Raw genomic sequence first — 23509 nt, forward strand, 5'->3', positions numbered from 1 at the left:
AATTAATTAATTTATAATTAATTTTATTCTATAATTTTTATTCTAGCATGTTTTTTCAGCAATCTTTTGTTTCTCGATTGATTTTGAAACGATAATTAGCATAATGGTCTAAAACAATATGTACTTTTAATTTTAACTTATTAACACATTTATTAATTTTCTACTAAGTGAGCAATAAATTCGAGATTAGAGTAAGAATTAACAATTATGATTAACATTTGTTTATGTATCAAATTCAAATTTTGAAATTGAAAATCTCAGGCCAACTGATTTTTGTAAATCTATTGAGCCTCGCTAAATGATTTTAGAAAATTATTATTCTTTTCCAAGTTGGTTAATATAAAATGATAACGAGAAAATAGACATATCTATGATTCTTATAATTTAATATCGCTATTATTTTTTCATTCGATCAACAAAATAAGTACAGAAATTTTTTAAATCACTAGTGACAAAAGATCGCCAAGTTATTCCCCGAACTTCACATCGCGTGTTCGTATCTTTCGCCATCGAAATTCGAACAAACAACGACGAAAAGCATCAAGGACGCGTTGTCTTCAAGGAGGCGAGACTCGCTCCTTTCGCGTATCACGTTCCTGATTCTTTTTCCTTATAACTCCGAAAATTCGATTTCGTTGCCGCCAGGTATTTTAACGAGACCGATATTCCGTGACGGCGGTGTGCCGAAAGGATGGCGGGTGACGAACGACGGGGTGGAAGCGGGTATGTGTACGCGAATTCGGGACTAATCTGCCCAATTAAAAAGGACCCGGTGACCACAACGGAGAGAAACGGCGGGTACAGATTCGAGAATCCGCCGATGGTATTCGCTAATGAGTGCGATTCCTCTAGCCCTCTCGGTTCTTCTCTCACTCCGTTCTACTCTCGCCCTTCTCTTCAGACTTTTTTCTCCCGCTCTCTTTTTCGGCTACGTGTCTAGGCGGTCGCGATCATAGGGGTACTGGAAAACGTTAATTAAACACACCACTTCCGAGCGCTTTGCGTAAAACAGGATCGTCGTTAATTGGACGGCCGGTTGAGACTTTCGACGAGTTATCTCGTCGTGAAGCGTGAGAATATTGCGCAGAGAGTAATTTCGACAAAACCGGTCAGAAGGATTTTCTTAAGCTCGTTGCTAAAATATTTATGGGATTTATGAAACGAGTTTTTAATGATCAAGGATTTAATCCTTTACTAAGCACTACTTGTCGACCTCTTTCAGATAAAAATATAAAAGCTTTGAAGTTTAACAGAAAAATCTTCTCTTATTTATTGTTAATGACGAAACTGAAAAGTTAATTTATCTAATTTGTTTAATAAATATAATTATATGTATATTAAATTATTTCACATAAATTTATATAAAGTAAAACCTTTTTTAATTTACAATACATTAATTTAAAGATCGATTGACTCATTGGTGGCTGTTATCCGGTTTCGACACGCACATTAAATTAAATTTTATTAATAAAGGTCGTATCGCGCCATTTACGAAACGAATGCACCTCATTATCAGAAATGCAAATTGTCTCATTTTTTTAAGCAAGCGAGTTCATCGCAATAAACATAATCATTTTCTCTCTTTACATGCGGAATCAATCTCGTTAATAAAGAACTTGTTAATTAAGAGGACGCACACGACGGAAACGTCAAACTGTTTGGAAAAGTGTTGGATAGGTCCTCTGTCAAAGAGCATTATGTCGACGTAGTAAGTCCCGCATCGCGAGTGCTTCATTTCGTCGTTACCTTATTTTATCCTGCCGAGCACACCTGCACTGCCTCCCTTTTCCTTCTCTTCCTCCATCCATTTTGCCGGTTGAGAGGCTCTCGTTGCATCGCAAATGTATGCAGGTCGTACACGACCTAGCCTAAGAAGCGTATTTCTGGTTCCGCACATTCAACGGCTCCGAGAGATGTCGGATTATGTATCCGATGGTCGTCTTAACAAATGAGAATGCGGTGATCCGCATCGTCAGAGGGCATATCGCCAGAGTTTCTATAACTTAAGCCAACCGAAAGATCTAGTTTTCAAACAGGATTAACTATAACAGCGATTCCAACGGATTCTCATCGTGATTTCTGCATGATTATTCCAGATTTATTAATTTTAATTTGAATTTCTGCATTTTATAATATCTTTATTCTATGTTGGAATTATCGATTGATCGAGTGCGAAATATTAAGGCCATGGCATATCGTAAAAAAATTTTAGACGTAAGACTTAAGCAGTAAGAAAATTAATATAGTCTTACGATCTTTACTGTTAGTCAATTCGCTTACTACTTAAGTCTTACGTCTTAAATTTTGTTATATACCATGATTTTTATGGTCGATATTCGTAGTCAGATCTTATATTCAAGATCGTCTTAAGTACAATCTTAAGAAGTCACGAACTAATCAGAATGCTGTATTAGCATCTTAAGACATTATAGACTTGAAATAAAAACGAACTATGAGTGCCGCCCTAAAATGTGATCGATGGATAGAACGTAAATTCCTGCGATAGATAACACTAGTATATTTGGACAATCGTATTGCGAATACCTCATGAAATACCTGAGAAGAATGAGGAGTTAGTTAGCTTTAAACACTTGACGAGACAACATATCTCATAATAAATTAGACTCAGAAGTACATCTATATATTACAATTGATCGTTGAAAAGTTAACCAATTCTCACATATTACTCAAAAAACAAGAAGATTCAATGAACCACAAATATGACAGTTAAATTTGGTTCTTCGAGCTAGAATCACTGGTAATAAACAATTACTTCGTATATACTGTTAGATATTAAAGGAGTAACCTTCAATCTTTTGAGTTAAATAGCATTTTTTTGTTATTTTTAATTTTCATGTGTTTCAAAATGTAAATTAATTCATTTCTGTAGTTAGTTTCAAAGAGTAAATGTCGTTTATAATATTTGCATTTAGTAAATAATAAAATAAATTTGAGTCAAATTTAATATATTTTCTTGAATTACATTGTTTAACTCCATTGTTGTAGTCAAATTAACGATATATGTAGGAACAATAATGATCTACAGAAATGATTAAAAATAATTCAAATTGATTATAATGATATTATGAATTTAATAGGATATATTGAACTAAAACAAATACCGCAAAGGCATATTGAACAGAAGGCATATTGAATCAAACAGAATCGGAGTACAAGGCTTCATCACTTTTCAAAGGTATTCAAGATGAATAAAATTTACAATTTAGAATTAACTTCTAACACTTGATTCAAAGAATTTGGGTCCAACGTCAAAGTTGATGTACGTAAACATGAAGTTTTAGCATATCGAAAAACTAAGTATATCTCTCTCTCTCTCTCTCTCACACTTGTATTTATATATATATCCTATCTTGGAATAATACAATCACATGTTTGTTTACTGATTATAAAATGAAATCTTTAGTTCTAATTTAGTCGCTCCTGATATTTAGGAATTTCTTCTTGTCTTATCCTAACATATCGAACGTGTTTCCCATTCCTAAGAGTCTTTCGTGTACCTTCAGGTCGCGGCGGCGGTGCCTCTTTGAGACATTTGCCTGTTCGTGTTCTTTCACATGTCTGGCACTCTCCTCCTTTCTCTCACGCGAAGTTACTGGTCAATATATATATATATATATATATATATACACACACACACACACACACACACAGGTTTGGTCACCGAAGTTGTGACTACCTGCCGTCGTCTCTAATTGGCACGATTTATGTCCGTCGTGGATCGTGCATCTCTCACTTCGCAGCCAGCCATAGACTCTTCGCCTGTCGAAATTTTCATCGATTCGTGCGAATCGGTGTCTCTCTTTCAAGACAAGACATCACGACCACCTGTTGCAGGACTTTTGCAGGTAGACTATGTACGTGCTGATTCACGTTAATATCGTTCGGAAGTTCAACGATAACCGAAGAAAATGTCTCGCATTCCTAAACAAGGATTATCGACGTGATACAGCAGTTAGGAGAATCAGTTCCGCGTTCCCTAATGGAGATTACGTGTTCACGTTACGAGGTGCTGATTGACACGATCGGAAAACAGTTTCGCGATCGATCGTGCGTGAATCTCGTTCTCGTGCGCACGCTATCGCCATGATCGGTTGTATAGCAAACAAACCAATTGGTCTGTTCGACTTGCTTACACTTTTTTTTACATTTTTTACACTTAAAATAAGATGGATATATATTTGACGCTGAAAAGAGAGAAAGCGAAGATGCTGAGTGTAAAAAGTATAAGGAAGTTAAACAGACCTATTATAATCGTCAATTGCTAACGGTATCGATGATTGTGATGCAGTGTTCAACGGTGGATCGAGTTCTATTAATAACGGACTTATCGACGGAAATTCGTTACTACAGAGCCACGTATCGCGTGTTGGTAGCAAGCATGCTTAATAAATACGAAGGGAGGTCGGCTTTAATGCGAATCGACCAGTTTGAAGTGGAGAAGCGGTAGCGATCGCGCAACAGCAACAGCAGTTACGAGCAGCAGGTGCGTCTCCCACTCCGACCTAATCTACATGAGCGGAATGCAGCCGAATTAAAGCTCCGGTCTTCTTGTTGCGATTGTCGTCGCCATCGTCGTCGACGTAATTAAACGTTCACGTCACGTGCACCGAAATCACGGGTTTCATTTCTGCGCCTTTCTCTTCTTCGTCGCGAGAGCTCCGACGAAGAAGCCAGTAAATATTCTAGATTATAAAGAAGAGTAACGATCGGACGAGTACATTATTGGGTGAAAAGCGATCGTTACTTCGCGCGCGATGGCTGGACAGAACACATTCGTTCTCTAGCGTCTGCTTTGATTAATGCTAAGATTAATGAAGTATATGACGGTGAGAAATGAACGTTAACGCTTCGTACACGTAATGGTCAATCCCGCACGATTATTGGCGAGTTATCTATGGGAATGTCGAATGATCGAGTTGCCAGGCATCGCGTATCTCTGGTTGCATAGACATGAGAGAACTACATGATGGGCACTGTACGATTGGTCTTGTTTCACGATCCCACCCTGATTCTGGCCAAGCCAATTATCCTTTTCTTATTTTTTTTAAGGGAGTGGTATCCTTTTTTTGCGACAATCTTCGCCGTACTACTCGTTGTATACACTCCTCCTTCCATATCCGAGAGCGACTTTCGCATCGAGACAGCAGCGTTTCCGGCCGACTTTAATCGTGCATGCGTGACGAGTGCCACGCGAAGGACTTAAGGACCTTTAGACTGGCATCGCGTGACTTTCAGGGTGGTGCATAGGGCCGGTAATTTATTCCCGCCGGGGACCCTGTCCCGAGGTTCCGTGACGTGTCTCAGACTTTTTTTTCCCCATAATTCGTTGCGCGCGGATGAACGACCGTCGCGAAAAGGGTTAGCGAAGACCAGGGGACCATCGTTCTTTGCTTCTGCGGGCGCTCGAACACATAAGGTGCATGGCGCCATGGGAATGAGTTAATTACTTCATACGCAACGCGGGTAGTGGCTGGTAATTATTTCATGTAGCAGATGCTCGTAAGCAGACGTTGAACGTTCGAGCGACAGCAATAAATTATATTGTACATTCGAATATACATCACAGCGTTTTTAATCAAATTAATAATTAGTAGCTATTTTAATGTTGATTTGAAAATGCTGGAAATATTATATAATAATAATAATAACTGTGCATGTAAAAAAACAATATTTCTTAAAATGCATGTATTTTATTACATTTTTAATTGTATATCATCATACCAAGAGTTATTACATTTATAAGAATTATTTATTTTGACATTTAAGTAATACATTATATTTGATTTTATATTTGATTTATTTATCATGCTAAAATAATTTTTGTAATCATTAATTACATTTAATTAATTTTTTCTCTATATAGTTCCTTCAGCTAAAAAAATACATATAATATTAGTTCAATTAACTCAATTGTATCAAGTAAAGAATTAATTTATTGAAAATATTTATAATTACGTTTAAGTATACAATTATTATTTAGAAAAGTTTGATAGATTTTTTTTGTTGATTTAATTAGTTTATTCTAACATTCCATAATTGTACTAAAGGGAGAAAGAAGATTGTTTTGAAATTTTTTTAATCTTGCAGTTTTATTAAGCATAAAGTAATTAAATGAAAGAATATTACGAAAGTAAATTAACGATAGTTAATTAGCCACAAGTGTGGCTATAAGGTATGAATTATCGTTAAACGCATTAGTTGAAAAAAAACTCGTGGATATCTATACATTTTTATATCTGAACGAAGAACGTTGGAAGATCGAAGTAAAGTTTAAAATGATTAATTTTCTATCTTATGTAACAACGATTATTAGATTTTCGATCAGGATTTTGTCTCTTGATGATATTATCTTACCTACATCCGCTCCTCCTTAAGAGTTGCATGGCGTAGATTTTAGTATTTTTCGGTTTTACGATGCTTGAATCTTTAATTTAATGCAGACATTTATCAGAATAAAAATTATATGAAAATATTTTTTTCTACATTTTTTTCTATATTTTTTAAGGAATTTTTTTATAAAATATTTATTTAGATTTAAGATAAAATTTTTATGGAATAAGTCCTCTAAAATTATTTAAAGTTATAAAAGTAAACATTTTTTCATAATTAATAACTTTTTACAAAAGAAGAGAAAGCAGGAACGGAACTCAGGGTAAAATAAAAAATTGTGATAATGAAAAAAAGTTACTTTCTAAATATTTCTGAAAGTAGTACATTCGAGAAAATAACGCTTTTTACGGATATTATCTTCAAAGATATCACAGAAGGTTTGCAGTAATCACCGTGTTTTTATCCATTGTCATTAGGCAAACTTTCTGATATCTTTGAAGTATTCGAGAAAATAGTTTCTCTAATCATCATCAGATAGCAGCAGTCATCAGTCAGTATAATAGTACCATACATAACCACGCGAGGTCTCTTTCGTCATCTCTCATTAGAGTCCCTATCTGTATAGGGATTCTACTGTTACGATGCCACTGCTTTCGTTCACAAGTCTGTTCGTGTTTACACTTTTTGCACTCACTCGCTTTCTCTCTCTCTCTCTCTTTCCACTGCTTAAATATATATTTATCTCATTTTTAAATTTTTGGGAGGATTTCAAGCAACGCAACAGATTTCATATTTCCACAATCTAAAAGATAAAATTGATTAGTTAAGTATAGTGTAATAATTGTTGTGCAAGCAACCATTATATATGTATTGAACAGATTTTTACTTTTAAAATAAAGATTCAAATTAGTCTGATATATAACACAAAAGCTCCATTTTTGTTAAATTTCTATGTCGAACAAGTTCGATCGTTTTGTTTGTTCAATATAGGAGAGTTCAAGTTGACAAAAAAGTGTACCTTCCAACAAGTGACACAAATGACGGTGTGACACAATGGATCATTATATCCTTGTTGTTTGCAAACATGTTAAACAAAGATGACGTAATCACTGTGTCGCACTATGTTACTTGTTGGAAGGTATACAAAGCAGCTAATCTATTCGCCGAATTATTTATAGATCTAACCAATTACACTCAATGGCTCATTGAACAGGCTTGCAGCTTTGTCTTGTGTTTTAACGCGCTCTATGATTGGGCGCCTCAGATTCATTAATTTTGAAATTTCAAAATGATTCTGGATATGTCGAAAAAAAGCAATTCGCTAGTCTTTTATCATTTGGCGTCAATCGACCTGTATTATTCGTACTTGTTGTGTATTTATTATTTATTTATCATTTATTTATTTAATAGAGTGCGTTTGTGAGGATTCTCACATTAAGGAAATTCTAATTAACAAAATCGAGAAAATCGAAGACATTTCCTAGAATGTGACAAATGTCGGTAGTATTCATTGATGCAAGTAATAATCTTTTTTATGTAACAATAGAGATGTCATCATGTGTCGTTATATAGAGAATTACAGGCAAATATTAGGTATATTTCCAGCGCAAAGCGATGGTAAGCTGAAAATAATTTATAATAATCTAACCGCAAACGAAATCGCTAACTTTTCTGATCGAGCACGATATTTTTGTAATATTTTTGTAATAACTTTTCGAGATCTTGTAACCGATCGCGCGAATAATCATTGGTATTGTTATATCTGTTTCAGTGGAGGAAAGTTCATCACTATTGGCGACAGAATTAGGTTGCCAGATGATGTAACAATGGGATACATCATTGAGTATCTTCTGAAAAAACAGCTCACTGTGGTGGAACAGTTCCATTCACATTTGGAGCCAATGAAATTCCTAAGCAAGGATACTTTTCATGAACAGGTAATTTCGACATTCTTTTCTTTCTAAATTCTATTTTGAATAAGAGAATTTTATATATTTTAAAGATTATTTTGGAGATGATTTTTCTCATATACTTTTTAATATACTTTAATTAAGCATTTGGTAATTATATGATGGAATTTGATTTGTGATTTTTATTTCGGTGATGTTGAGATGCATTACAGTAGATAATTGTTGTTGATTATGTAATTAATTTCTTTTTTATTGACATGGTCAATCAAATTTCTGAACTTCAATCATTAGATTAAGAAGTCTATTTCAATGGATTTATAAAGTTAGCATGCTATTCTATTAATATATAAAAAAAAAGATAGTCTCAGTAGCATTTTTCATAATTCTATAGTCGTTTATCAAGATAAAAATAGTTCTGCATTTTTTACACTAACAAAAATAATTGGAAATATAGCACTTCTTCTCTAAGTTGCTAACTTAGTGATTCTAGCATAGCACTTCTTCTCTAAAGTACAAAAAAAAAAAAAAGAAAAACATTTCCATTTTTGACTATAATTTCCCGTTAGTATTACTCAAGTTGTATCAATATATGTGATTTGAAATCAAAATTTTAACAATTATAATAAACTTTAAATGTAAAAGGCAAATTTGGAAAAAAGTGTCGTGTTGTAATTTGTCACAATATTCTAACGATATTTCTGGTTCTAGAAGAATTGTATGCTCTGCAAATCATTTTCAAACACAGTTCCAATTGCTACTTTTTCAATTTTGGTTTTTAAATTATTTTTAGAAAAAATTGGGAATTCTTTTTATTTTTATAAAGAACCACGTGTTAACTTCACAGATCCATATTCTGTAAAGTTAGCAGGGCATTCTATTATTAAAAAATAATGCTAGTTCCAATAATATTTTTCATAGTTCAACCATTTCTAATAAAAATTTAAAAAATGTTTTATATTTTTAATACCATATGATCACAAATATAAAAATGCCGTGCTTCGCATTCCAACACATTTCTCCCTTTAAAGTATCAGATGCCACGAATATTAAGACCTCTGTTAAGTTTTTTCGTTAAATTTAAGCTATATTTATTATTATATGACGTTTCAGGATAAAATTTCTATAATTAATAGTTTTTATTAGGTGTTGGAATTAATTCGTAGCGTTTTTTAATGAAAGAATGTTATTTATTTCACATGAGCATTAAAAAATAGCATTAATGAAAGTACTTCCCATCACTTGTAAAACGCTACGAATTAATTCCAACACCTAATATATTATTTTGAATAACCGTATTTCACAGCAAAATATCGTGCTGATAACTTTTAACACATTTGATTATAGTTCATAGTTTTCGTGGAATACGGATGTTAAAAACTGTATAAAAATTATTAGTTGTTTCGTCCTGAAACATTACATAATAATGAATTTAGTTTAAAATTAACGGGCACATTTTTAACAACTGTTGAATATTGTCATCTGGTACTTCAGAGGTATGAGTATGCGCGATGACTCATGCGCAAAATGTGAAGTTAGCATTTTAAAAATTTTTGATTTAAAAAAAATGTAAAACGTTTTTTAATTTTGATCAGGACCGATAAAACTATAAAAAAAATGCTATCATTGTTTTTTGAACATTAATAAGACGCCATGCTGATTTTAAACACCACTTTAATGATATTTGAATATCTATCATAATTTATCTGTCTGCAGAATGATTTGTTACTATAATTCAAGATAGAAATAATCAATGTTAATGTCTGTTACGTATTCTGAGCATATAATGGTCGCAATAAATAGCATGATGATAAATAATGATACGATAATAGGATGATTTGAAGTCCACGGATCAGACCACCCGGAGCACTATCTGTTTTATTTCACGAAATATAATAGTCATTATTTAATCGTATAATTTCCGTTTAGTATTAGTTCACACGCTAAAAATATATGATTTGTCAATTTGTCAATTTTTTTATCGATAAGTGTCAATTAAATAGAGCCTGTACATTACTTCTTACATGTTCTTCTTTATGTGGCACGCATGTATATACAGCATCATGAATATATAATACGTAATAATAGAAGAAATCAGAAAGAGAGAGAGAGAGGAAGAAGACTTAATTTTGACATTTATTGATATTATTTTTAAAAACTTGATAAAAATTTTCATCGAAATTAAATTATTTTATTCAAAACAAAAATCTCATTTTTGAACCTATTACCTATCGTATATTTGATAAGTTAGAAATTATTTTTGTTTTTTAAACTCGCGTTTTTTTACAATAAATTATTTATAAATTATTAGCTAATTGTAATATAATGCATGCGTGAAGATCGAGTTACAATGTACAGATCAAGTTACGTGTAAGTAATTGTATAATCAGCGTAAGCAAAGTGCTGATACAAAAAGTATTCTTTTTCATCATCAGTATATTACTGATATCAGATTTCGCAGAAACTAGTATATACATATGTATATATGATATATCAAATAAACGATGTCGTTTTTACGAGTAACATCATATCAATGACGTTACATAGTTTCTTCGAATATACAATTTTTTTCTGATGATAAAAAAGCTTTTGTGACTTATTGAATCAAACTATTCTTTTTTTTATTTTTCAGGTTTCCTTTAGTTATTCTAAGGGACCGAGAGACGAATGGAATATTCTAAAGATAGATGGTTTCGATATGAAGGATGATCCAAAGAGGTAATACTTGAAATTTCATTTTCCTTCCATGTACTTTAACTTTTTTCAACATGAAAATATTTTCATTTTTGATATTTAATTGATTCATACTATTAATTTACTGATAGTTTATGTAAAATACAAACATTTAAAATTTATGACAAAATTCTATCCATATTAATTTTCTGTTTCTTTTTAAACTTTCTGCGAGCTCCTCTGTGATGTTACATCAAAGCTTTAATTGCGTCTAATTATTAACTTCACGTAAAGTGTTCGTATAAAATATCAGACAAATAAGAAAACTTTTTGGAAGAGATAACTGAATTAAAATATTTTCATTGTCTCTACAAGGAAATCTTATAATATCGCAAATAAATATTGCAAGATTTATTTTTTTAACTTTGCGTTGTTCCATTGGAAAAAATTATATCATTATAAATGAATTACGCAGCTTGCATGCAAAGTTACTAAATTTGATTGGTTTTGCCCATAGAGACACGAAAAGTAGTTGGAAAGTTTTGTGTAGTTGGAAAGGATTTATTACATTGAGAATAAACTGAAAACATATAATATACATACACACACACACACAACACTTAGGATAATTTTTACTCTAAATTACAAATTACGAAATGAATATCTTTTGAAATTTGCGAAACCATGTTTACTCTACTTGCAAATAATGGAGTTAAATTAATTCGCTTTCTCTGTCGATCTTTTTTAAGTGATTCCATGTTTACACGCGCGAGTAAATCGTTTTGCAATGATCGTGCATTTTAAGTGTAGACATCTGCAATTTGCATTAATGTACATGCGCGAAATGCCTCATGTTTTCTGTGTAATTGGCATCGGTAAAAGACGAAAAGGAAATGAATAATTATGAGAACGACATTACAGCGTGTTCTCATAAGTTTTAATTGACTTTACAATAATTGCGACTTTTTACAAACGCGTTTTTCTAATTTTTGTCTTTCTTTATTTTTATCGAGCGAAAAAGACCGCTTAATTTCCTTATTGACGTAAATTTTTCGTATCGTAAATATTTGCCAGGTTTTTTATTTAGTGAGAAATAAATGAAGTTTGTGAATAAGGAAAGAATCGAAATGAACCGCTAATAATGTATTAACAGTTTGCATTATAACCAATAAAACGCGGATAAATCATGTTTTTTTTCTTTTTGTCGTTTTTCCTGAATGACATTTGTAATGCTGCAAATCGCACTTCACTAGGACGCTCCGTTGCCGAATAATTCAAAAAGTTCGCTTATTTTTTTATTTTTACCTCGTCTGTGTGATGTGTATATATATAAAATACATAATGGCATTTGTCATAGTTGGATATACCTGAAAAATTTACTGTTCAATTTACATAATATTACATCAAAATTTAAGATTTCATTGAAAAATTTGTTATAAATATCGCATATCGTTTAACTAGCCTATCTTTGCATTATCTAACATAATGAAAAGAAATCTGGATTTTTTTATTCTTATAAAATCAAAATAATGGAAATATCAATATATAAATCCGTGCTAAGTATGCTGCTAAAGGCTTATCAAAGTTATATCAACGTTATAAATTTTTTTATTTTTATCATACTAATTTTATCATACTAATTTTTCTAATTTTGAATCGTATTAATATTGTAACAAGCGCCGCATATCCTAAAGTCGTATCTACATTTGTAGCAAAACATCATTATTGCAATGTCATTGTATGACATTGATATTACCGCGAAACTTAATGTAGTACTCCAACCACACATTACGTTAAACTCGATTTACACGGTGCGAGCTACTTGCCAATAAGTCAATAGTAGTTAATTCAAACCGAACTAATTAATTCAGCTATAGGTTCTCTATTACATAGTGTTTGGGCAGTTATCGGCCATACTGATTGATTTGTGTGTTCACAAAGGGCTAGTAGCTAGCCTATTTGCGTAGTGGAGAAAAATTGATGGACAGTAGAACAAAAATATTCGAAGTAACTGACCTTGCCAGTTATGCCTAACTTGCACAAGTAACTTGGCCAATTTGTTTACACAAAGTCAGTAACTAAGTTTCAGTTACTGACACTATCAATTTACACGCCAACTTGCACCGTGTAAACCGGGCATTACTATTAAGTTAGTTTTACATTAAACGCAAGTAGATCACAAGATTGTTGCAACAGCCAATCCGAAGTTTGCATTTTAAAATCAATGCTTCAGATTGACTGTCGCAACAAGCTTATGATTGCGTCTAATATATCAGTTTTATGGAAAATGTGTGCAACAGTCTTAATCGGTCAATCACAGTAAGGCAAAAAATAACATAGGCAGAGAAGTAAATTTAAAATGATCATTTGTTTACTGCTTACGTTTTATTGTTTAAGTTTTTTCATGTGTCGTAATTTAAAGTTAATAACACACAGAAAAATATAAAGCATAAGCAGTAATCGGTTATTCACAATAGAAAACGTAAGACAGTAACATAAGAAGTAGCAAATTCAAAATGTTGATTTACTTATTACTTACATTTTGCTGTTTAAGTTTTTCTGTATATCATTGGTTGGATAAACATTGATGAACGGGAACGTTCTGTAACTAAAGTAATTGGTATTTCAGTTGAAAAAAAAAATACTAGTATGTAGCTCATGCATAGACAGCGAAATAATCAATCAGACGATAGAGAATTATTAATAGAATAAAGATTTTAGAAACTAATATGTTAAGCTTAATATTAATATTATGAAGTGAATAGATATTATTATAGTAAATAGATACTAATTCTAAATGAGAATTATGTTAATGTAATAGCAATGATGTAGATTTAATTTGGCATAATTAGCAATTATTTTATAAATAAGCGCTAAAAATAATCTCCATAAATTACACAATTTTATTAAAAATTTTCATTTTGTCGTTTACAATTAGATTTATATCACTTAATGTATAATATTTTAAAAATACAAACGCTTCTATATTTATAATTGTACTTTAAAACAGTGTAATAAAGTTGAGATAAGATTTATATCCTCGTTAATACATATCTATGTTTCATTTTGTTTCAGATTCAAATCCATCCACTGTCATCTGTTTCCACATATTCCTTATTGTCCGCATAGATGATGAAGATCGCATACGATGAATGAAGAACAAACTAGAAAACTGATCTCTCGCTATTAGGGATAAATTTATTCTCAATGAAAAACGGAAGATCGATGTACGGTAAGCAGTATAATTGAGTTAATAATAACAAGATATTTTCGAATAGAAATTCAAAAATATTTTGTTTATTTTTCGAATAGATATTTTCGAAGATATTTTGTTCATTTTTTATATATTTTACATATCTTTAATATATTTTACAAGTTTGTCCGATTTTACCAAGGAGGAAATTATTGATCGATTTATATTAACGAAATTGATCTAAGTCAAAACTCTAAAATATTTTTTAACTTTAGGTGTACACATTTTTTTGTTTCCTAGATGTACACTCTGGGGTCCCTGAAACCCTATTCATATTTATTACCATAACTTCCGTAAAAATGGATATATTTTAATTAATTTTTTTTCAATTGATGGAGAATTGATCAAGGAACAAACCCGTAATGTGTAAAAATCGATAAAATTAAGAAACTTCGAGATATATATATATATATATATATATATATATATATATATAGATATATATTCGAGGTTCAAAGAAAAAGAAAAATTTTTAAAAAAATCTCAATTTAACACTTTTTTTTTAATAATCTTTTTTGTTTGAAAATTTCTTGAAAATGTCGATAAAATAACGGTACTCGCATTAGTGTGTAACTCAGTAGGCAAATTCGGTCGGTAAAGTCTTAAAACTGGATAGGATGTGAGCTCGGATTTTAGCAAGTCAAATGATTTCATAGTCATTATAGATATCCACTAAATTTGAGATTTTTCTGATTATTTTGTGAGATTTACATCAAATTTTGATTAGGTTGACCATTTTAGAAATGATATTGAAAAAATTATATAGCTTAGTATGCGATTGTATAATACATAGGAATAAATTGTACATTAAGGTGGTCCATCTTTTTCAACTTTGAAATTTATTTCGGCTCCCCTGAAACTGTATCATTCTATGAAATTTTAGTACCTGCCAAATTTTAGTTTAATCGGACGACCTTAAATGGACGCGCCAAGGCCATAAAGTGTAATAAAAGTAGAATTTTCCATAATTTTTATTATAATTATTGCTAGCAATTAAACTTCAATGTAAATGTGATGAACACTTTATTTATATTGTTGTATTTGTAAAGTATTTTTTACAAATTTTTTACAATTTCAGAGCCTTAAAAAACCTTTTTAAAAATGTATGTTGAAACTTTTCAAAAATTAATGAGATCGTTTATAATTAGTTCAATAGATATAAAAAAAATGTCTAAAAATTTTTAACTTCAAACTCATTATTGCCTTTTCATACAATTGCTGATATTTTATAAAACAGAGTTAAAATAATGAACGGAATCATAATGAAGCAAAAACTTGATATGCCCGGATTCGTCAAAATTCGTTGAGTATGATTTTTATTAAATGCGACTCAGCATCATGATATTACCGCGTCACTTGACAAAAGATTGACTTGTAAAATCTCATTAATTTCTTTCAAAACGTCTTATATACTTCTATTTATTTATTTTATTTATTTATTCGTATTGTTATTTACAATAGTGTAGTCTTGATATAAATTTTTATATATATTTATTTGCTTCTGCAATAATTGCTTTCATAGATTCTTCTTCTTCTTTTTGTTCTTACCTTATTTCAATTTTTGTATTAGTTATATTATTATACTATTATTTTTCATATTATTAATATGTTTTGTCTGAATTAAAATCTACGTTTATATCTTTTTTACTTCCAGATTCTGAATTTATAGGAATGTTCCTGTAAAAATTATAGAACGTTCGTGTAAAAATTTTTCTTATAAATTTTTATATTTCTAATAATTTCTCATATCAATAATTTATAAGTAATTATGTAATATGAAAAATTTTCTCTAATATTTCTCTAAGATTTTCTAATATTTTCCCACATTTTTCCCCGAAAACATGAAATCTCATTTTTGAGATTTCTCATCAATTTTTGATACTATTTTTATTATTTACTTAATCCAAATGGTACTATCTTTAATATTTATATAACGAAATCTAAGTATATATATATCTTATTGACGAATCTTCCTATCACAATCCAAATAATTTAAATTCCTCTTAAATGAAATTATTATAATTATATTATATCACAATTCATTCAAAGATATTTTCTCTTCTAACTAAAGTAATGGTTATTTAATTCTCCTTCAAAACATACAAAACATATTCACAAAATTTTTCCTGTTTATATAATTACTTATTTGAAACACGGGTGAATATAAAAAATATTGAACATATATTTTCTATATAATGGCAGCATGGATGAATAAAATAAAAACCAATTGATGATTTACCAATTGATTTAATTCTCAAATTTTTGAAAATATTTAAAAAACCGTGTTTTGAGTTTCAAAATTGCTTTACTATGAAGCAAGGACCTCTTGTCAATTTCTCATCACTTGCAATTTCTAACCAAGATTTAAAAACAATATAAAATAAATATTTCGAGCATTAAATAAATTTTATAAATATATCAGCACTAACGGCTAACTAGCGATGGTACACAGTAGAGAGAAATCTGAGACTTGAGAGAGGCCATGGCGGCCTTTTTTTGCGTGATAGGCGAAAGCCACCGTATGTTAATGGTACCAACATCATTTTTACAAAATGATGTGAACTACGTATCACATTTTCGACACTGTCAATAAAATTCCAACTATAGATATTCACTCTAAATTCGAAAATTTTCGGGATATTTTGAGCAATTTATCAGATTTCGGTTAGGTTGTGATCGTTTTAGGAATGATATTGATTCGGAACTTATGTAAAACTTACGGTCGCACTCTATTTGATCTCGAATAGAAAAGGCTTTACGAAGGGATCTCCCCTTGTACTTAGAAAATGGTTTCAACTCCCTGTATGACCTCTGGATACCTTCAAATTCATCCTCGCAAATTGTTTATAGCTCTGGGTCGTCTAATGAAATTTGGTTTGCCTCGGAATTAATCTTTGAATATCTTTTCTTTTATATGTAAACGTGCTTTCTGGTGTTCTCTTTGCAAGTAATCTTGATTCTTTCTTTATCCGCGTGACTAGTCTTTCGGAGGCCTTATTCTTCGGAAATTTAATACCGTATTATTAGTTTCTTATTCCAGCGCCGACCGCCTTTAATGGCATCTCCTCGGTGATAATGTTTACACTCACGATTTACAACACAGCACTCGTGGTAGTAAAATCACATTCATCTCAGATGATAGCGAAAATGATATTGAGCGCCGCCGAGTGGCTCTACTACAAAGGCCCTACTACAAAGGGTAGCAGTAGGCGTAGGATTAAGAAGTAAGTGTTAAGTAATAGAAACCGACTAATCATAGTTGAGTATCCTCTCCTCTTCGACTATGATTGATTCACTACTGTTACTCCCAATTACTTCAACTAGAAAAGATTGGATTCAATGATATTATTAACAGTAATATACTTCTATAAAGATTATATGTTTCGCGAGTTTCCTCCAGATCCATTCTTGGAATGCCAACGTTTCGTGAATCTTGCAGTCCGAGTGAGGAGTAGCCTTTTTCCAAGGATGGATCTGGAGGAAACTCGCGAAACGCATAATCTTTATATAGAAAGCACTCGTGGAAGCCTCAAGAATATAATATAATATACCTCTATTTTTAGTTAAAAAATTAATTTAATATAAATAAAATTTAATAATAATAAAATGATAAAATTAAAATAATTTTTTTATTTGTATCTTATTTAGTTCAGGTTAAGAAAGAAAATTCTTAAATTATTATAAAATTATAATAATAATTTAATTCGAAATTAAAGTGTAAAGTATTTACTTTAAGAATTGAAAATTTAGTAGGAGGAATTTAATGAAGAATTAAATACAAATATGAGGGAAGGGTTAGGCAAGATATTAGTGAAAGTAAGATAATAGATAATATAGATAATAGATAATTATTATTATTTTTAAATGCAATTAAAATGTTATAAGTTAACTAATCTATATCTTATCCTATTATTATTGAACACATTTTGGATGTGTTCGGATTCTCACCCGAGTATTCTTCAGGCGTCACACAATGATACTGATCTCAATATAGGCGATTGAAAATAAAATTTTCAACTTTTTTATTGAAAATTAAATTTCTTGTAAAATAATCTCTATTTGGTGTAAAATTTTAGAAGTAACAGTATTTTTCCCAATAGAAAATATAAAGTTATAATTAACAATAAAATTTGAAAAAGAAATTTTTGCTTTTATCTTCCTGGTTTTCTTTTAATACTTTCAGGGACTGTATTCTGTACATGCCTACTGACAACTGTCGGTTCGGTATAATAACGACGTCTGTCGCTTGCATGACCGATACACATCGTCGAATCATTCTGTACACCGTCACTACCGACACATATCGTTGCAAGCGGTCGGTACGACTTTATCGATAAAGTACAGGCACAGAAAAATGTTAAAACAATGTTTCTCAACTAATAGCATTATAGTTTTAAAAGAAGAAAAATTATGCGGGAATGAGATAAATACAGAGAAATTATAGATTATAATATCTATAATAAAATTATATATTAGAAGTTATCATATATAAAATTAATATTTGAAATGGTTTCCCAAAGAAAGTATGTATTAATTTCTATATATATATATATATATATATATATATATATATACCTGGGAAAAAAAGATCCATGTAAAATTATATACATATATAATTACAAATAATTATATAATACTACTTATAACTATTATTACTACTTATTATTATCACTTATTAATAATAGGGGACAGTTGATACATTGATCTTTTTTAATAAATTTTTTATACGTAACTAATAAATAGAATTAGAATATAAATATTCTAATATTTCCATACTTCTCCCCCCATCCTGTATATATTGTATATAATTATGTATAGTTAATACGTGATTATATATCAATAATATATATGAATTATGTAGATTATGTATAATATAAATTGTGTTTTCTTTCTCTCTCTCTCTCTCCTCTACTTATTATATTTGTTATATTTTTATTATCATACATATTCTTAATTTATTAGTACGAAAAAATCTCGTGCGTTTCGAGCTACGCAAACCCAGTGAAGAGTTAATTAAATATATGGAAATTCATTCGAAATTCGCTGCAGGGAAATTTTTAACTAAAGAAGGTAGAATCCATCATGACAATGGGAAGAATCAGGAACATTTTTAAATTCACTATCTCCTGGACCCGGAAAGACAACGAAACAGTGGAAGACAATAATTAAGCATATATTTTAATACTCATGTCTTTATTTATATGTTTATAATTGTTTAAAATAATGTAACAAATACATTGTAATATTATAGAACATACTATATATGAATTATTTTTTATAAGGTATGAAGAGATGTAGGCACTTGTAGGCACTTTGTTAATTCGTTTTTGCAAGGTTACTGCCTGATTTACATGTAATTTGTAATATAGATTTCTTACACTTTACAAGATTTTATCAGTATTCGTTAAAAATGTTGTCGGTATAGAGTTATCGTCACGTATAGAGGGTCTCGTTAAGAATAACGACACTTGTCGTTCCTGAATACAATATATCGTTCATGAACGATAAATATTTGTCGTTAGCGGTGATACAGAATCGCATTTACTAGAATTATCGACGTTTGTTGACCCACTAACGACAATTGTCGGTAGGCGTGTACAGAATACGGCCCCAGACTGTTGACTTAATTTTATTTCTATTTATTTGTTTTGTTCTTGTTGATAATATAGGTTGGGTAATATGATTTTTAAGACTTTAGGTTTTTCGATATTTAGGATATAATTTTGGATTTAGTGGATTTTGAAGTTGACGCAATCTGTGGATCGGGTAAAAAAGGTTTAGAATTAGCTCGCTTTTATTTCATCAAAAATCTTCCTCAGAGGGAACACTTCCCCTCTGGGATAATACAGAATATAAATGGTTAGGCCGCGCGCAAACAATAAATATATTGCGGGAGACAAAAGGCCCTCCCCCCCCACATGGGCTTTGTATGCTTTGGGCATAAATCCCGCTCGTTAAAAATGCGTATATCCTAAACAGGTGGGATATACAATATATAAGACAACAAATTAAACAAAGAATACGCAAAGCACTTGTACAACATGCTTTACTATTCCACTACACATATGCACAACTAAGAGGCTGAGGGACAAGTCTCCCAGCTTGCGCAAAAATATCACAGAATATTTCATGTCCCCAGCACGCAAACCGGGGAGATATGTTATCATAATACATGAGCGGCTTCGGGATATCACAGAAGTGTCAAAATATAAAAGTCCCGGAGGATCGCGCACGGCAATAAATTCTAAATAAATAAAATTAATTTTGTAAATCGTGCTCATTCACATTCGCCTAAAAAAACAAAAATTTTCTTAAAACGCGGCATTCACACTCGAACAATCAGTTCCACAAACAGAGAAAAGATAAGTAAAATTAATAAATAAATAAAAGACTAAAAGAATATAAAAGGAATAAAGTATATAGGACCTGCTAGAAAAATAAAGAAAGAAGAGAAAAAAGATAGGAAAGAGGTAGAGATAAAAATAGTAAAGCTAGAAACAAAAAAGGTTACAGAAGTAAAACCGAGTAAATAATAAATAAATAGATAAAACCAGCAGAGAGGGGCCTCGTCCAACAGTCATTATATATAAAACTTACAAAAATAAAAGAAAATATATCACAGTAGGCGAATAGCGCCATGATCACAGATTAATGAATATATTATAGTTGGACATTAGACCACTCTCTCCTGCTAGATTTAAAAAGGGGAGGCCAAGACAAAACACAAAATAACTTACGCGACACTCGTAACGTACGAAACGCAACGCGCCGCATCCTGTATATTTCTTTCCTCGGCAAGCCAGCGTCGACGAACTGTTGACTAGGCTGTCGCGGGAAGATCCCCAGAGGGACGGGAAGGAGCAAGGTACTGGCGGATGTCGAACACATGCTTCACATAGATGTCTCGTGACCAGCGAATGGTATCCGAGATGATAAGACGTCGCATCATTGCTGCGTATTAGGTGCCAACCCGTAACAGTCTCAAGACCGCCTCATTCCCCGAATCCCACGAGTCGAGGGCGCCGATGACGAAGGTCGTCATGACGACACGGTACCCTTGCCGCTGTAGTTCCCTCTGCCAGAGGCGATTTTCCTCGCCCTGGCGTTCTCGAAAGCGGTCCAGCCAATATCATTAGAATAAGTTTCATTAAATTTTGTGTTTTTAAAATTTACATTTTCTTTCTTTGTTTAATTAAGGTAGTATACTCATTTAAAAGTCCCATCGCAGACTCGTTGATGATTCTTCCATTCAGGATCACTTCGATCAACTCCGATTAACTTTAATCGATGATTGGAATTGACCAATTTGTCAAAGATATATGTGATTGGATAATTCTAATGAACTAATTATCATCCAAATATCCTTCTTGATTAAGTGACACATTGGAACAAAATTTTGATAACTGAAAGCAGTTTTTATAATGTCGGTGACTTGAGTTTTTGTTTTAAGAATTTCTTGCACCGATTCTCCTATAATCATGTCGACATAAAAGTCCCGAGCTATGATAATGACAGGATGACCGTTCTAAGGGTTTCGGATTTATTGTCACTTGGCAGGTTTAGTTCAATCATCTTCATTTTTGAAGAGAGGAGGTCTTGCTCATCGTCCCTTTCAAATGATTTGATTTATTCGAATTTTCTTATTTTCTTTTTTTTTTCAATCACCGATTTCTCTTTTATTACTTGAATATGCGTTCTCTCATCTAGACAGTATTTATTTAAATTTTATGGTATAACAAAAAAAAAAATTAAAAGCTACGCTTGTCATCCTACATTTATTTTATTAACTTCCTGTTGTTAGAGAAAACACCCTTCAACTTGCATTTGGAAATACGAATTTTTATATCTACAAGATATGATCTGCATTTAGATTTTGTATTTACTAGAACTGATCGTGTATAAACATTTAGAATTTTGTCTACATGTTTGTAATCTTTGTCAAGTAAATTTTATTGGATCAGGCAGTGTCTATGTTTTTGCTTATCTTTCCAACGTCGCTGGGAAGGTTTCTTGAATATTGTCACGCTCGCTGATCGGTGATCGTTAATGCTTGAGTTTTTGTTTGCTTCCATCTATTTACAAATAGATTAGTTAATATAATATATAGTTTTTAAATAGAATTGACAAGAAATCGAGCGTTGCGTTGAGCTTAGAGACTCGTGAAAAAACTTTCAATAATTTGTTAACTAACATCAATTAACAATCTACAAGTAATTTAACATCAGACAAATTTTCATTATACGTAATTATACGTACATTTGTTATACGTAAATTTAATTATTAATTATTTATTAATTTTATGTTACACGACATACTGAAGATGGCCAGATAGTGGCCGAAACGTATATGTTTTATAATTTTGAAGATTATGAATTTTTAATACATAATATATCGCTTATAGCAACTTGTGGTTTTTATGCTTATTTTTTATATTATTTACGAATAGTCATCCTGCTGTTTCCTCTATCTGAGTTATTTCTTTGATGATGATTGGGTCGTCGCCTAAGTCGCCTATTTCGCTGGAGTCAACTAGGGAGTTTGATATGACTTCTTGAAGTTGAAGTGTCATTTCCTTTGAGAATAATCCACCTGCCAGTATCTCGCAGGTGGGAATTTTAAGTTTCTCTGACGCCAATATTTGGAGGCGATTTTCTGAGTATTTTTCTCTTTTATTCCTGCACTGCTTTTTCGACCTCTTTCCCATCTTTAACTTTCTTTTTTAAATCATTTCCATATAGTCACTCATTAGACGTCATAATATCAACAAAATAAGTTTGATATTCCTATTCAACTGTGGTGTGATGTACGTACGATCGATTGTTTATAAAAAACATCTGTCAGAATCTGACCTGTGTGGCTCAAGAAATCTGTGAAGACCTCTTCTTCTACGCCCTCACTTGGAGGATCAATGAGCGAAGACTGCCCAGTACAGCTATAGCTGTATCAATACATTTTTGGGTGTTCAGGAAATGCTGATCCCGTTTCCTAGCAATGTCTGAGAGGAGTAAGACGATTTCTAAGTTATCTTAGGAGCTTCAATGTATGTATTTTTTACAAAAATTTTTTGAGAACTCTGGCTCTCAATTTCTTGAGAACTCTTGGAAAAATCTGAGAAAAATCTGAAACCTAAAAAAACCGCGATTTATATAGGAAATCTATATAGGAATCTCTTTTGATAAGTCGGGTTCGGAATTAATGGAATTTCTTTGGAGGATTGGAATAGATTTTTTTGTTAATTATTAGTGGAACTTTTCTGGCTCTAGAATTGATTAAGACTTGGAGTACGTTTTTGGCAGAGGAAAGTTTAGGGGAATCTGTGTAGGCA

General features: G+C 31.4%; 1 protein-coding gene, 1 long non-coding RNA gene and 1 pseudogene across 4 annotated transcripts in view; 1 reads left to right on the top strand and 2 right to left on the bottom strand.

Annotated features, from left to right (window-relative positions):
• Positions 1-23509, top strand: part of fng (Fringe glycosyltransferase) — a 118122-nt gene that overhangs the window by 89445 nt on the left and 5168 nt on the right. For 2 of the 3 annotated variants that reach the window (XR_015544265.1, XR_015544266.1), the window contains exons 7-9: positions 8123-8288; positions 10891-10976; positions 14007-14163. Coding sequence is in view for 1 of the 3 variants with exons in the window: in XM_087403529.1 (XP_087259655.1) it covers positions 8123-8288; positions 10891-10976; positions 14007-14064 (310 nt within the window). In the remaining 2 variants the exon portion in view is untranslated. Of the gene's footprint in view, positions 1-8122; positions 8289-10890; positions 10977-14006; positions 21939-23509 lie in introns of those variants that run through there. The other variant, XM_087403529.1, reaches the window with a different exon arrangement.
• On the bottom strand, positions 6016-8128 carry LOC105145061 (uncharacterized). Its single transcript, XR_846037.2, has 2 exons — positions 7370-8128; positions 6016-7153 (listed from the first exon to the last, which is right to left on the bottom strand). It is a non-coding gene; the product is annotated as an uncharacterized LOC105145061 (long non-coding RNA).
• LOC147910412 (uncharacterized) lies at positions 21743-23320 on the bottom strand (annotated as a pseudogene).

The sequence above is a fragment of the Acromyrmex echinatior genome, chromosome 2 (assembly GCF_024713525.1).
Source record: "Acromyrmex echinatior isolate Ae372 chromosome 2, ASM2471352v2, whole genome shotgun sequence".
NCBI lineage: Eukaryota > Metazoa > Arthropoda > Insecta > Hymenoptera > Formicidae > Acromyrmex > Acromyrmex echinatior.